Here is a 14,406-nt window from a genome sequence, read left to right on the forward strand (position 1 = left end):
TCTAAGACAATGATTATTTGGGATCTCATGATAGGTTTTTTGGGGGGCTTCCCTGGTTGACTCAGTGATAAAGAACCCACCTGCCAATGCACGGTTCGATCCTAGGGTTGGGAAGATCCCCTGGAGAAGGAAATGGCAACCCACTCCACTATTCTTACCCAAGAAATCTCATGGACAGAGAAGCCTGGTGGGCTATAGTCCATGGGATCGCAAAAGAGACACTACTTAGTGACTAAACAACAACATTCCACATTTGATTTGCTTGTATTAATTCACATGTAGTAGCCATAAAACTATGCTCTTACCTGGAGAATGATATCAGCTTCGTGGTGACGTCTGTGAAGTCTGGAGCTGTATTCTAAAAGTATGCTCTGTAGCTGGGGCACGATTGCACAACGGGAAAGTCATGATGCATTCTTTGTCATGAGTACCAGTTTGGGCAGGACAATTAAGAGTGGATCCCAGAAAATACTGAAGTAGAGGATTAAAAATGATAAATCATAACCATCAGTGGGAGTAAACCTGTATAATAAACATAAAGCCCAACTGTGAATTTCATCACATGTCAAAGAAAGGAAAACTGTTTTGAATGTTAATGTTAGAACATGTGTTTAGGGGAGAAAGTTTGAGGATTTGGGTAAATCATTAAAGTAGGATTTACTTATATTTGGAGCCTTGCAGATTACAAGGGCAAATGCTTTAGAAACTGAGTCTCCAAGTTTATATATATGTGTATACACACGTGTTATACATATGTATAACACAAATAAAAATATAAGCATAAAACAAAAAGCATCATTAATGATGTCCACCATTAATTCCAAATCAATATGGTCACACATTTTGTGCTTTCTTATAATAATTCAGCTAAGCATGGAATGAGAAGTTCAATGGATTGACATTTTTGTCTCATTTATTTCCAGATAAATAATTTGTAAATTAGGTCATGGTCAAGTCATGAATAGAAGAAGAGTAAATTGTTAACTAATAATTATGAATTTAACTCAGAGCACAAATAGAAGTAAAAAAAAACAAAAATTACCAGTCAAAAAAAATTCTAATGCTCTTTAAAATGTTTGAAAATAATAGATGAAGACTCTCTGTTTGGGCCCATCCAGTGTTCTGTTTTGTAGAAAATGAATAAATTTATGTTTCTACTTTTATTTTAGGTATCAAAACCTTCTAGAGTTAGGCACTCATGAAGCCTACAGGCATTATATCTTCCGTTACATTATTTTCCACTTTAAGTCATTTCAGAAAAGCCATATAGAATTTAACCATTATTTAGAATTATGAGCATAAAGCATTTCATTGCATTAGAATTTCTATCTTAAAAAAAATCTAAGTTTTGTATAGTATTTTGCATTTATGCTGTCATTAAAGACAGAGAATGCAAAAACAAAGACATGTTAGTCTTAAATTCTATGTAATCATTTCATGATTAAAGAATTAAAATAATGGTTCTATAATTAGTTTCTATGCTTGTATGATAAAACCTCTGTAATGTGAAAAAGAACATGATAATCGTTTTATTTTGTCATCAAAACCCATCAGGTTTTGTAATTTAATTTCCATTGCTTTTTTATTTCAAATTTCCATAATGTATTCCTGATATTTTCACTCTACTTTTAGTTCTTCAAGGTTTTCACCTGCAATATTAAAAATCCATTCACTCTTTATTCAGACACCCAAATGTATATTTTAGTTTGAAGAATAGACTTTAACTGTAGGTCACAACTCACTAACCTTTGTATTCTCAGTGGTTTTATTGAATGAAGAGTATAATCCATAAACTTTCCTCAACTCTGTAACCCATTAGAATAACCTTACATGTCCTTGCCATTTAATAGACAGTTCAAGAAAATCACACGATTTATGAAAAGTAAATGCACTTTGGGCATTAACCCCAAATTATAACTGGTTCTTGCATTGTGCAAAGAAAAATGACATATGTGGTTTCTTATAGGCAGTAACATTTTATTTTCAAGAGTGCATTTAAATTCAAAGGTATACCTGGAAAACATTTTCTCTCCCATCATTTATTCGTAAAGCCATACAGAGTTGCCCGCTAGGAAGACTCAACGCCTGCAGGACTCTGCTTCTGTCTACAGCTCAGCACTCTTCTCTCACAGAGGCTTATGTAGGTTCAGTATGAATTTCTCCACCATCCTGGGGTTTTAGATTCTAACATTCACCCTCACAATATTCAAAGACTGTTTAGCAAGATTTATTAGAACATGATCTCTTTGATAATTTTACATTGATGATTTTTTAAAGCTTGTTAAACAGTATTACTTTTGATATGGAGTTTTACCATTTGCCTCCCTGGAGGTGTGACTGGAAGACTGAGCAACCCTTTTGGGTAGCAACCAACTTGGATTATTTCTGTGAAATTTACTAGTCAGGAGGAGCCACCTCAGGCTCACAATGGAACGTCTTTTTTCGTGTATTTATTGTTGGGTCCTGAAATTATGTATGTTTATGCATGTGTGTATTTTTTGCAACTGGAGGAATTCCCCTCGAAAAAAGTAAAGCTACATTTTTCTCACTCCTGCCTGAACCCAGTGACAGGCTAATAAGGAAGAATGATGATAGTAATAAAAGGGGGCGAGGGGTACATTCCTGAGATTCTGCTGCTGATAAAATGATAGCCCTTTTACCAAATGACCACAGAGGGACTCGGGCTAGAGCCTTAGTCCCAGGTCTTTCTGATGGAGAGAGGTGACCCTCCCTCTGACGCATCACATCAGAAGCAGATGCAGTATTAACAGCTTTGGTGACCACCTTTTCAACCCAGAGAACAGAGCTGTATGTTTTTAATTTGTTATGATTTATTACACTGAAATTGGTGTGAAATGGACAACAAATCATAGCTGTCAGAATCTGAAAATGAATTTTATCAGCTGAGGAAAGTAAGTGCCTTTGGGATTTGCATAAGTTTCTCATAATTCTTTTCATATTACAGATGATGAGTAAAACTGTGAAAATAAACCGAAAATGACATGATATTTCCCAGGTAGCTAATTTCACATGTACACATAGACATATATAAATATAGCCATTTAGTCTCACTGTAGACTTTCCCTGTAATTCAAGGTGATTTGTACCTGCTCATAGAAATATTTGTCTAAAATCCTTAGAGTAAACGTTAAGACTGTTTGTTACATCTCATAAATATCTGGGATTATCTACAGAAAAATGCAAACATTATATTATAACAAGGTATTCACCAACTTTATTTTTTCACTGTACAAACTTGGAAGAGAGAATTTATGCCAGTATGAAAATACTAAGACTGAAGAAAGATCTATCCTCAAATTTCAGATGTTATAAATACCTTTCAGCATCACACAAAAAAACTGCCCTTGTTAGAAACTAACTTTGCATGCATAATTAATTTGAGCACCACATTCCTACTTCACAACCAGAAGAGAAATTGAATTCAGGTGTTTGGTGAACATATGGAGAATTTACTGTGAATTTATGACCTGTGGTTTGAGTGTAAAACCCCAAGATACTTGCTGATAAAACTTAATGAAGCTTGTGCAGAGGAGCTATTTTTATTTGTAGTTTGGTAATTGATACATTTCTTGGTTTAACCCTCCCACCCTTTCCCCCATTCCTCATAAATCTTCCAGTCTGAGAGGTAAAGCCATAGCAGAAAGCCAGTTCTCTCAGCCAGGTTGCGCTAAGGCGTGTAGCTTAGCTGAAGTTCAGAGTTGGCTTTGTCATGGCATTTTAGCCTGTTCCTTCCTTCCCTTTTAATTTAGCAATTTATGCTTCTTTGCCTATACAGGGGACAGGAGACAGGGCCTTGGGAGGAAGTGTCTCCAGGTTCCTCTAAGACGGGGTCCCCAATCTCTGGGATCTAATGCCTGATGATCTGAGGTGCAGCTGAAGTAATAATAATAGAAATAAACATGTACATTACCATATGTAAAATAGATAGCTAATGGGAAGTTTCTATATAACGCTGGGAGCTTAACCTGGTGCTTTGTGACAACCTAGAGGGGTAGGATGGAATGGGAGGGAGTTCAAGAGGGAGAGGATGTATGGTTACTTATGGTTGATTCATGTTGTTGTATGGCAGAAGCCAACACAATATTGTAAAGCAATTATCCTCCAACTGAAAATAAATTTTAAAAAGAAAGAAAGGAAGTACACAATAAATGTGATGTGCTTGAATCATCCCCAAACCATACCCTATCCGGGTCTGTGGAAAAACTGTCTTCATAAAATTGATCCCTGGTGCCGAAAAGGTTGGGGTGGGGACCACTGTTCGGAGAGAAGCAGAAGTTTTCAGAGGGGTGACACCACTTTGCCTTAAAGAAGCAAAGATGGGATGCAATGTAGCTCAGTGTTAAAATACAGGCAACACGTTCATTGCCATTTAGAGGTTGGTTTTTTTTCCCCCTAGAATAAACATAGCTTCAGGGACAGGAACCTGCCACATGTACCCTACCATCTCTCTCTGCTGCTTTGTCTGGCCCTAGGATTTCACAAAGGATGCCAGGAAAGAGAACGCGTGACATGCGCTCCGTTTTACCATACGGGGTGTAATGGGTTTAATGAGAAACCTGTGTTTGCTCACTAATTTACAGCAATTAAGAACTCAGATCTGACATCTGTAGATTATAACTACTTGTCTGGCGATTACAAGATCAGGAATATTTGATGGAATTGCTAATCAGTATGGAAAAATATCTGAGTGAGAATAGTGCTGTTTACCTGCAGCCCCTGAACAGCATTGGTTCCTGGTCCCCGAGCCAGCATCCCTTGTTAGTTCAGTAACATCCCCACCCCCAACACTTTAGTCATCCCTGTTCAAGAACTTGTTTATATCCACTTTATCATGCTGACAATCTGTCTGTTTTGAAAGGATTACAACTCTGTATATCCACGCGTGACATCACAGTCAGACATTGCTTAATGATCTGAGACGCTCGTGGTCATCACTGGCTGCCTGTTTCCAAGCTGTGTGACAGGTCTGCCCTACATGTTTTTCTAGTGTCGCTGTTGGCCTGCTCCAGTCCTGGTGTCTGATTTAAGTGACATCCTAGAAATAGTTGAATTTTAGACTTGCCATTGGTATGAATAAAGGGACTAAAAGATTTTCCTTTCCTAGGATGTTAGAAGAATTAATGGAACAAGGGAGGGAAATAGCCTTTAATTTTTCTCCAATGAAAATGTTTCCAAAAATAACAAGTAATCTTGCAGGATGGGTTGTTCCCATAAGGTTCTGGATCTTTAGTCTTTCCATCTGTGTAAATACTGAGGAAATCAATAAAAAGATACACTTCCCTTATAAAGTCGACTAGAACCCAGGAACCTCACATGAAGGCTGAGTTGTTACCTGAAGACATCGCCAAGTCTTGGAGAAGACAGATGTCAGCAGAACAGGATCTGAGTGCAAATGAATGGAGTCCTGGAAGCTTTAATTTACTCTCTCCTTTCTAAATGTGCTGTGCTGCAGACCATAATGAGGGTTCAGCATCTTAACTGCGGAATCCTAGGATCTGGAGAAGATAGGTCTTTGAAGTCCCTGCAGGTGGAGGAGAAAGAGTACCTTCAGCGGAAAAGTTGGCAGTGTTCCCCTCTGGTGTGCCCATGGAATACCTGGGGGGAGGTGATAGATATGCACCAGGAAAATGCTTTCAGTGTGAAGCTGTATTGTTTCCACCATCTCAGATATAGTTTGGAAATTGGCTTTTGCATTTTTTTAATTGAGAAAAAGAATAATATCCTCTTGCATCCCTAGTAATTGGATGCCAAGTACAGGTGTGAAATTCACTAGCATTTAGAATAGAATTTTGTACTTAGGCCAAAAAAAGTAAATTGGTAGAGCTGAGAAGTATATAACAAAAATGAAGAGGCTGAAGGTATGAGCTGATATGGTTAACCAAAATTTTTACTATGTACCTATTCTTTTGTAAATTGGGGATTTGAAGGAAATCTGTTACATAGTGTGTGCATGCTCAGTTGCTCAGTAGTGTCCATCTCTTTGTGACCCTATGGACTGTAGCCTGCCAGGCTCCTCTGTCCATGGGATTTCCCAGGCATGAATACTGGAGTGGGTTGCCATTCCTTTCTCCAGGGATCTTCCCAACTCAGGGATCAAACCCACATCTCCTGCATTGGCAGGTGGATTCTTTACTACTGCACCACCTGTTATGTACTGAGTCCTTGGCAAACTAAGTAAAACCCATTTTAACCAGGAATATCTCCTTGGGGGTTGTGTGTGACCCACATCCTAGCTGGTTACCAGCCTCTGCCAGAAAGAGAAAACTAGAATGAGTCCTTGAGTTTAGTTTTACCAAACAACCTGGTTGAGGGGTCTGTTCTCACTACACTCTGGGAAAACCCCCGCAATGCTGCTTTGACCTTATGAGGGCTGATTACAGAGAGCACAGAGTCAGAGTCGGGTGTTTTGGTGAAGTGATGGGGAGTTTGACCAGAGGAGTCATCCTAAGCCATTGGATAGACTTCCATGGGGCGTTTTTGGCTGTAACTGGTGTCGAGAGGAAAGCATGCTCTGTTGGTTGCATGCATTAAGATCTGGCAGTTACCATCTTTCACTGACATCTTGTGCAATTATATTTACTTTGGGCAATTTTTCTCAAAGACTGAAACTTTGGAGTGGCTAACTGTATAAATGGTAGCTGTGAAACTCATTCCTAAGTAAGTTTCCTCTCTCTTCCTCTTTTATCCAACAGGCTTTGCAACAGGCAGTATTTATTAGGTTGCAAGTGTTGGCAAGGCATAGTTCTGTGGGCCCTTCTAGGCCACTTGATGTTTAGTTAGTGTGTACAACCCCTTCGCATTGTTAAAGGGTGGTGTGGTGGTGATGGTGGTGGGGGATATGTGTGTGTGTGGAAGAGAGACAGGTTTAGGGAATTTATGTGTTATCTTTTGTGGTCACCAGGGGGAGACCCACCATGCAATCGCATTGCAAATCCCTGTTTGCATCACATCCACTAACATCCTACTGGCCAGATCAAGTCACATGGCCAAGGCCATCATCAATGGGTATCTGTTTTCTTGCTGGAGAGCAAGTTAACACAGACTCAGCAGCTTCAAGCAACACATGCTTATTGTATCAGTTTTCATGGGTCTGGAGTGTGACAACAGCTTAGCAGAATCCCCTGCTCAGGGTCTCATCCTGCTGCAGCCAAGAGGTCAGCCAGCCTGTGTTCTCACCTAGAGGCTCCTCTTCTAGGGAAGCACCACTTCCCGCTTTTGGAGTTGTTGGCAGCATTCAGTTCTTGGAAGCTGTAGGATTCATGGTGGCTTTCTTCTTCAGTGCCAGAAAGGAGAGAGATGGACTAGCAAGATGGACCCTGCATTCTTACATAACCACATACATATAATCATACCTATTTCGTGACCTTCGCCACGCTTCTATGGATAGCAGCAAGTCATGGGCCCTGCCCACACTCACTTGTTTGAGTGTGACTTACTCACAAAGGTGTGAAGCCCAGAGACAGGGATTGTGGGACACCTGAAAAGTCTATCCATTACAAATATTTGCTAACAATTTACCCGCCATGGGGATGTGACGTACAAAATATATACGTGCCAGAGGACAAGGATTATTGAGGAGTTAAAGGAATAAATGAACGGGCTGCAGTATAAGGAAAGGCTTCAAGGAGGTGGAATTTGACTTCTTCTACTTCTTAGTAGAAATGGAAAGATGGGAAGAAAAGGAAAGGTTATCTCAGAAAGAAAGATATGAGCAAATTTATCTCCTGTCTTCCTTGGGAGCCTCTCTTCTCTTAGAAACTAGAAGCTTCTCCCCTTCCTGAGCCCCTGCATCCATCCCCTCCCTCTGTCTAGCGCCTCTCTTTCCTTTCACGCTCTCCTTCCTTCCATAGGAAGGGAGGTGTGTCCCAAGGAGATACCTCCTTGGCCAGAACCACGAGTGGTTTTTCTCCCTTGCCCTCTATTCCAGCTTTCTGGATTACCTCTGCATAATTAAACATGAAAATGGTAAAGTATTTTTAGTCCATAAAGAATTCATCAGTTACGTCACAAACGCTTCTATCTCAGCAAATGCTGATCTGAAAAGATAGGTCAGAACTCAAGCTTGCAGGCCAGTGTGCCATGGGTTAGACAACTCAGGAGCAGAAGCAAGGCTCCATGGACAATGCTAAATGGTTTTTTTTTTTTTTTTGATATTCGTTTCTTGGGCCTCTAACTAGGGATCCAGTAGCCTTATCTCAGTGCAGTGAAAGTAAATAGACTAGAAAGGCAACATACAAGATAAGCAACATCTGCAGAATATAAAGTAGAGATTACAAGCTAGCAGGCAACAAACATTTTTTGTCTCACCTAGGACTGAAAAAATAAAACAAGCCAATATTTAAAATTAGGAGATGGAAAGACTGTATTTCTGACTTCTCTCTCAAAAAAGCTTAGAAGGCAACATCAGACCTGTACTCTTTCAGGACAATAATCTACTGGAACCAAGTAAGGGCCTCCCTTTGTAGACCAAGCATATTTCCCCCAATTGTCACAGCACAGTGGGTCTCCTTCACTTCTTAGTTAATTGCCCTGCAGGCATTAGAATTTGTCCCAACTATGAAGCCTGCTTTTTCATACTGTTCATGGGCTTCTCAAGGCAACAGTACTGGAGTGGGTAGCCATTTCCTCCTCTAGCATATTAAAAAGCAAAGACATCACTTTGCTGACAAAGGTCCGTATAGTCAAAGCTATGATTTTTCTAGTAGTGATATACAGATGTGAGAGTTGGACCAAAAGGCTAAGTGCTAAAGAATTGATGCTTTCGAACTGTGGTGCTAGAGAAGACTCTTGAGAGTCCCTTGGACAGCAAGGAGATTAAACCAGTCAATCCTAAAGGAAATCAACCCTGAATATTCATTGGAAGGACTGACGCTGAAGCTGAAGCTCCAAAACTTTGGTCATCTGACATGAAGAGCCAGCTCATTGGAAAAGACCCTGATGCAGAGAAAGATTGGAGTCAAAAGAAGAGAGTGGTAGAGGGTGACATGGTTGGATAACATCATCGACTCAACAGACTTGAGTTTAAGCAAACTCCAGGAGATAGTGAAGGCGGGGAAAGCCTGGCATGCTGCTGTCCATGGGGTCACAGAGTCAGACATGACTTAATAACTGGACAACAACAAATGAAGCCTGCAGGCATAGTTTTCAGAGCACTTCCAGTGCTTTCAAATGCATGCAGGTTCCTGGGCCTGCAGTGGATGGACTGACTGGCTCAGAATATCTCAAGGTGAGTCTTAATCAGCATTTTTAAACAAGCGTTCTGGATGATGAGATTCATTTGCAAGACGTGTGTAGTGGTGAGAACCACAGTTATGAAGTTTTTTCCTCATTCAGGGCACCTAAGAAGACGGCTGGAGTACACACGCCTGCGCAGCATGGGTGGAGGATGGGCTCTGATGCTTATCTACAAATAGGATTGTGGCTGCATTTGGCATGGATTAGTGTTTTCAGCTACTTTCATTTGTGAAGCACATCACCGGAGTCCAATCAGAAGTTTTTAAGGCTTAGCACTCTGTGTGATCTACCTCTGATAGGAAAGGGTACATCCCCATGGTAATTGAATGGGAAAGATCTGAGTTCCGTCTAAGTCAAGGTAAGGTTGTACATGTGGTTTACGGATCTCTATAGTGTCTGATCCAATGTACACTTTCTTGATTCTGTTAGAATCTTCATTTAGTTTAAAATACACACACCCATTCCCTCACACACACACACACACACACACACGTGTGTGTGTGTGCAGGTGTATAAACACCAACATGCTAAATGCTAGTGTTGAATGTAAACTGTGTGTATTTTTTTGCATAAAAAGCATCTCTGATTCCTCTCCATATGAGGAGAGTCAATGATCATTGATTGACTGACTGACTCCTCATAAAGAGTTTTATTGTTTTACTCACCCGTCTGATAACTTAGGAGATATCTTTATTATATTCCTCACCAAAAAGTAATAATAATGAACAACTTTAAGTTGGCGATGAACCCAAACGTAAGTTGATTGGGGTCTTTAGGAACTCATCACTAATGCTAATAAGCATTTCAAATTTCCTTTGGCCTTCTTGGCAGAAGAGGTAACCAAAAACTTTGGAAATCCAGATGTGTTATTGATGCTTAGGACCTGCCCCAAGAGGCAGAGCTGAGCAGTTGCAGTGTTACATCTCTGGAAGCCAGAGTCTCACCTGCAGGCTGCCGGCTGCTATCACCCAAGGCTGCTTAATGGGCTCCCAGTCTTTGGGAACCTCCATCCATCAGGAAACCACTGCAGCCTTCAACCCCCAGGTGCTTTACTAGTCTCGGGCAGGTCAGTCCGCTTCTTCTAGACCATAAGAAGAAAGGAAGCAAGGAAAAGAGAGTGAAACTGGTCTCGCCAGCAGCTCAGATTTGGAAATAAGATCGGAAATGACTTCCAGGACTTGTCTTATCCTATGAGAAACAAGAAGGTCACTAGAATTGAACATTAAGGACCCTGGGTCCACTTACCTTGTTGGGAGACTGTATGTTCAAGTAATCACAAATAGTAAGAAGAGGTCTGTTTTCACCAATGGCTTGGACTTCATGGACCTAATAATTATGAGGGTCAAACTGTGCTACATGAAAATAAATAATAGGAAAATATTTCTACTCGGACTTGTAAAATACTTCATCAGGCAAGCCTCCTAAATCCCTCTACTAAAAACTGTGAAGTAGGACTTCTCTGACAGTACAGTGGATGGGAGTCCACCGCCAATAAAGGGACATGGATTCAATCCCTAATCCAGGAAGATTCCACATCCTGCAGGCAACTTAAGCCCATGTGCCTGAACTTCTGAGCCCGCACTCTAGGGACTGCGAACCGCAACTACTGAGGCCTGTGCTGCAATGACTGAAGCCCACGTGCCTAGAGCCTGTGCTCCACACACAGCAAGAGAAGCCACCACAATGAAAGCCTGCACACCCACAGCAAAGAGTAGCCCCCACTAATTGCAACTAGAGAAAGCCCGCGCACAGCATTGAAGACCCAGTACAGTCAAAAAGGAAGAACGAAAGAACATTAGAGGAACACTTAGGGAATTCTCTGATAGTCCAGTGGTTAGGACTCCCCCTTTACAAGGGAAGGGACCTGTGTTTGATCCCTGTTTGGGGAACTAAGATTCTACAAACTGAGCTACCTGGTCAAAAAAAAAAAAAAAGCTGTAAAGTTAGCCGGGAACAAGAGTCACAGCTGGAAAGAGGAGTGAGATGAATGAATGCTTGCTCTCCAACTCTTTGTCTGAGGAGTGTACACGCATGCCTATACCCTCACGGTTTTCCCGTGGAGAGTGAGGAGTTCTGTGGATTGGGCATTACACTGGGAAAATCTGTGGGCTGGGACAAGATAAGATGCTGTATATGTGACTTAAAAGCCAGTAGGAATAACAGCCTGCCAGGCTCAGGAGTGTGGAAGGGAAGTCTGAAGCAGTGGAAGGATGCCTCATGTGTCAAGTCGCACATCTTACAGACGCATTAACTTTCCATGTCCTTCAGCTGATCAATCCCAAAGATTTGTCAGAAGAGAAACAAAGGGAAGATGAGTTTTAATTGATGGGAAAATCATCAAATTGAATGTGTCAACCGGCTATTGCAAAACCTCTCATGAAATTAACAGAAATGTGAAGGGGATAGGAACCCACCCAGGAGATGAAGTGATGAGAGCAATCCTGTCTTCTTAGAAGGTGTTTGTGTTATGGTCCTCAATGCTATCGTTTCAATTTGAGATTTTTAAACCTATAGAATCCCTCAAAATTTGTGAAATAATACAAAGACCTATGTTAGTTTAAGAATTTTATATTCTCTTCTCTGACACATTCTCTTTCTAGGCCACCCCTCACAAATGCCATTACCCCAGAAGCTGTGTGGCCAAGAGAAGTCAGATCCACTCTATGTAACCAGGGCAATGTGTGTTCCATGAAGGGACTCATCCTTCTGTTGGCTGACAGCTTCCCATTCTGCCAGCAGCTTGGAGGGTATATGTGATAAATATAAGACTGGGTTCTTGTCCTCAAGAAGTCTGAAGTTTCATTGGAAAACTGTATACCAGATGTGCTTGAGTAGCTGTCCGGATTGGATGTGATTTTGTGCTAGGGAATGGAATCGACCAAAAGCACCGTGAGATTTAAGATTGATTTGTGCATACTCAGTTGCTTCAGTCATGTCCAATTTTTTGCGACCCTGAACTCCAGTACTTTGGCCACCTGATACGAAGAGCTGACTCATTGGAAAAGACCCTGATGCTGGGAAAGATTGAGGGCGGGAGGAGAAGGGGACGACAGAGGATAAGATGGTTGGATGGCATCACTGACTCAATGGACATGGATTTGGGTGGACTCCGGGGGATGGTGATGGACAGGGAGGCCTGGTGTGCTGTGATTCATGGGGTCGCAAAGAGTCGGACACAACTGAGCAACTGAACTGAATGGACTATAGGGTCCTCGACAGGCTCCTCTGTCCGAGGGATTCTCCAGGCAAAAATGCTGGACTGGGTTATCATGCTCCACTCCAGGGGATCTTCCTGATCTAGGGATCGAACCTGGTTCTCTTGCATTGCAGGCAGATTCTTTACTGTCTGAGAGTGGCCAGAAAATTCTGAATTCTAGTCTCACATTTCCCTACTGGCCAGGGAAAGACTGGAAACAGGTTACTTATCTTCTCTCAATGGCAGTTTATATCGGTGTGTGTATGTGTGTGTGTGTGTGTGTGTGTGTGTGTGTGTGTTTGTATGTGTGTAAGAAATACTACCTTCTGCACCTATCTTATAAGCTTTCTGTGAGGATAAAACAGAATTCAAAGTTATCAAAATGAAGGCAACAATATTATTAACTTATTGATTCAATTAAACTACCACCTGAAGTTGTTTTTAAACTGTTTTTTATTTATGCTGTGAGTGTGAGCTTTTTTGTTTGGACCTCTGATAATTCATAAATAAGAACGTCATATAATGGCATTATGTAAATAATACTGCGTGTTTGTGAGGCTATAATGTATGGGGTTATCTCACTTGATTGTTAACAACTGTGATATTTAGAGCAGAAGGGATTCTTATGTGCACTTTCTGTATACAAAGAAGCCACAGCCCAGAGGCACTGTGTCTTATTCCAAGAAGGTAGAGGACCTTGGTATTTATGATTTTTCATGCACTGTCCTTTCTAAACTGTTGTTGTTGCCAACACCTTACCAGATTACAGAGAGGAAATGAGGCTTTTAAAGAGCTGTGTAAAAAAGGAATGTCTAAAAAAACTGCTCACCGTCTTGAATATCTGCCTGAAATCACCTCCATAAGTCTTAACCATAAGAACAAAATGAACACATATTTGAAATGCCTAGATATGGTCTTAAAATTTCACTTCCTCCCAAACAGCACCATTTCACAGCAAGCTGCCATTTTTTCCCCAGTAACTGCCATCCACAGATTGTATTTCTGAAGAGTGTTCATTGTTGCCCATTTTGTCTTTCAGCAACAGATCAACTCCTAGCAACCATGATCGGATACAGCGTCTCCGGCAAGAATTTCAGCAAGCAAAACAGGATGAAGACGTGGAGGATCGGCGACGTACCTATAGCTTTGAACAACCCTGGGTGAGTGTCTGGTGCCTCCACACAGTTGTAGGAAGTCCTACAACTTCCCTGCAGTAAAAGCCATTAATAGCTGTGACCTCAGACCTTTACAAAACGAGACGAGATGGAGCCAAATTCCTTTGACCTTTAGCATATTGACCTTTTTCCTCATTTCCTTCTGGGTTTCATCATTGCTAATTTCATTTTATATCTTGTTGCACCATCTGTCCATTGCATAATAGGTTTCATTTGCCTGATGACAAGACACAGCATGAATATTCTGACTCGCAACCATGCCTTTTTTAAAGTTTACTAAACATTTTCTATATACATTTTTCTGAGAATCAGAGCCTAAATAAATTAGTTCTATATATCTATAGTGTATCTACTCTGCACGAAGTACAGTATTTAGAGATTCTTGATTCTCCCCCATCCCCTATGTGTGTTTGTTGAACCCCGCCATGTATCTTCCTGTAGCTCAATTCCATTTCTTCCTCCCAAAGCCTCCAGAGTGGTCTTTCTACAGCAAAGCTTTGAATGGGCTTCTCAATGCCCCCAAGATAAGTCCAGATTCCACAGTGTGGCAGGCTAATTAATCCTCCCCAATCCAGCCCCAGACGAGCTCTGATCTTGTGTTTTGTCTTAGAGATGATAGCCCATGTGCAGATGGGAGGTGTTGAAGCAGATTTGGGGGTTAAAGATGATGGGAATTGTGAAGACTCTTTAAAAACTTGACGGAGAGAGTCAATTAGAAATGAGTAAATAGGCTGCTGGAGGCAGGAACATCTAGCTGAAGTAGTGTATTAGTTAAGTGTA

General features: G+C 41.1%; 1 protein-coding gene across 36 annotated transcripts in view; it reads left to right on the forward strand.

Annotated features, from left to right (window-relative positions):
- Positions 1 to 14,406, forward strand: part of PARD3 (par-3 family cell polarity regulator) — a 579,492-nt gene that overhangs the window by 548,384 nt on the left and 16,702 nt on the right. For all 36 annotated transcript variants that reach the window (XM_055543694.1, XM_055543705.1, XM_055543697.1 and 33 more), the window contains one exon: positions 13,491 to 13,611. In XM_055543694.1, coding sequence (XP_055399669.1) covers positions 13,491 to 13,611 — 121 coding nt within the window. The remainder of the gene's footprint in view (positions 1 to 13,490; positions 13,612 to 14,406) is intronic.

This window comes from Bubalus kerabau, chromosome 13 (assembly GCF_029407905.1).
Source record: "Bubalus kerabau isolate K-KA32 ecotype Philippines breed swamp buffalo chromosome 13, PCC_UOA_SB_1v2, whole genome shotgun sequence".
Classification (NCBI taxonomy): Eukaryota; Metazoa; Chordata; class Mammalia; order Artiodactyla; family Bovidae; genus Bubalus; species Bubalus kerabau.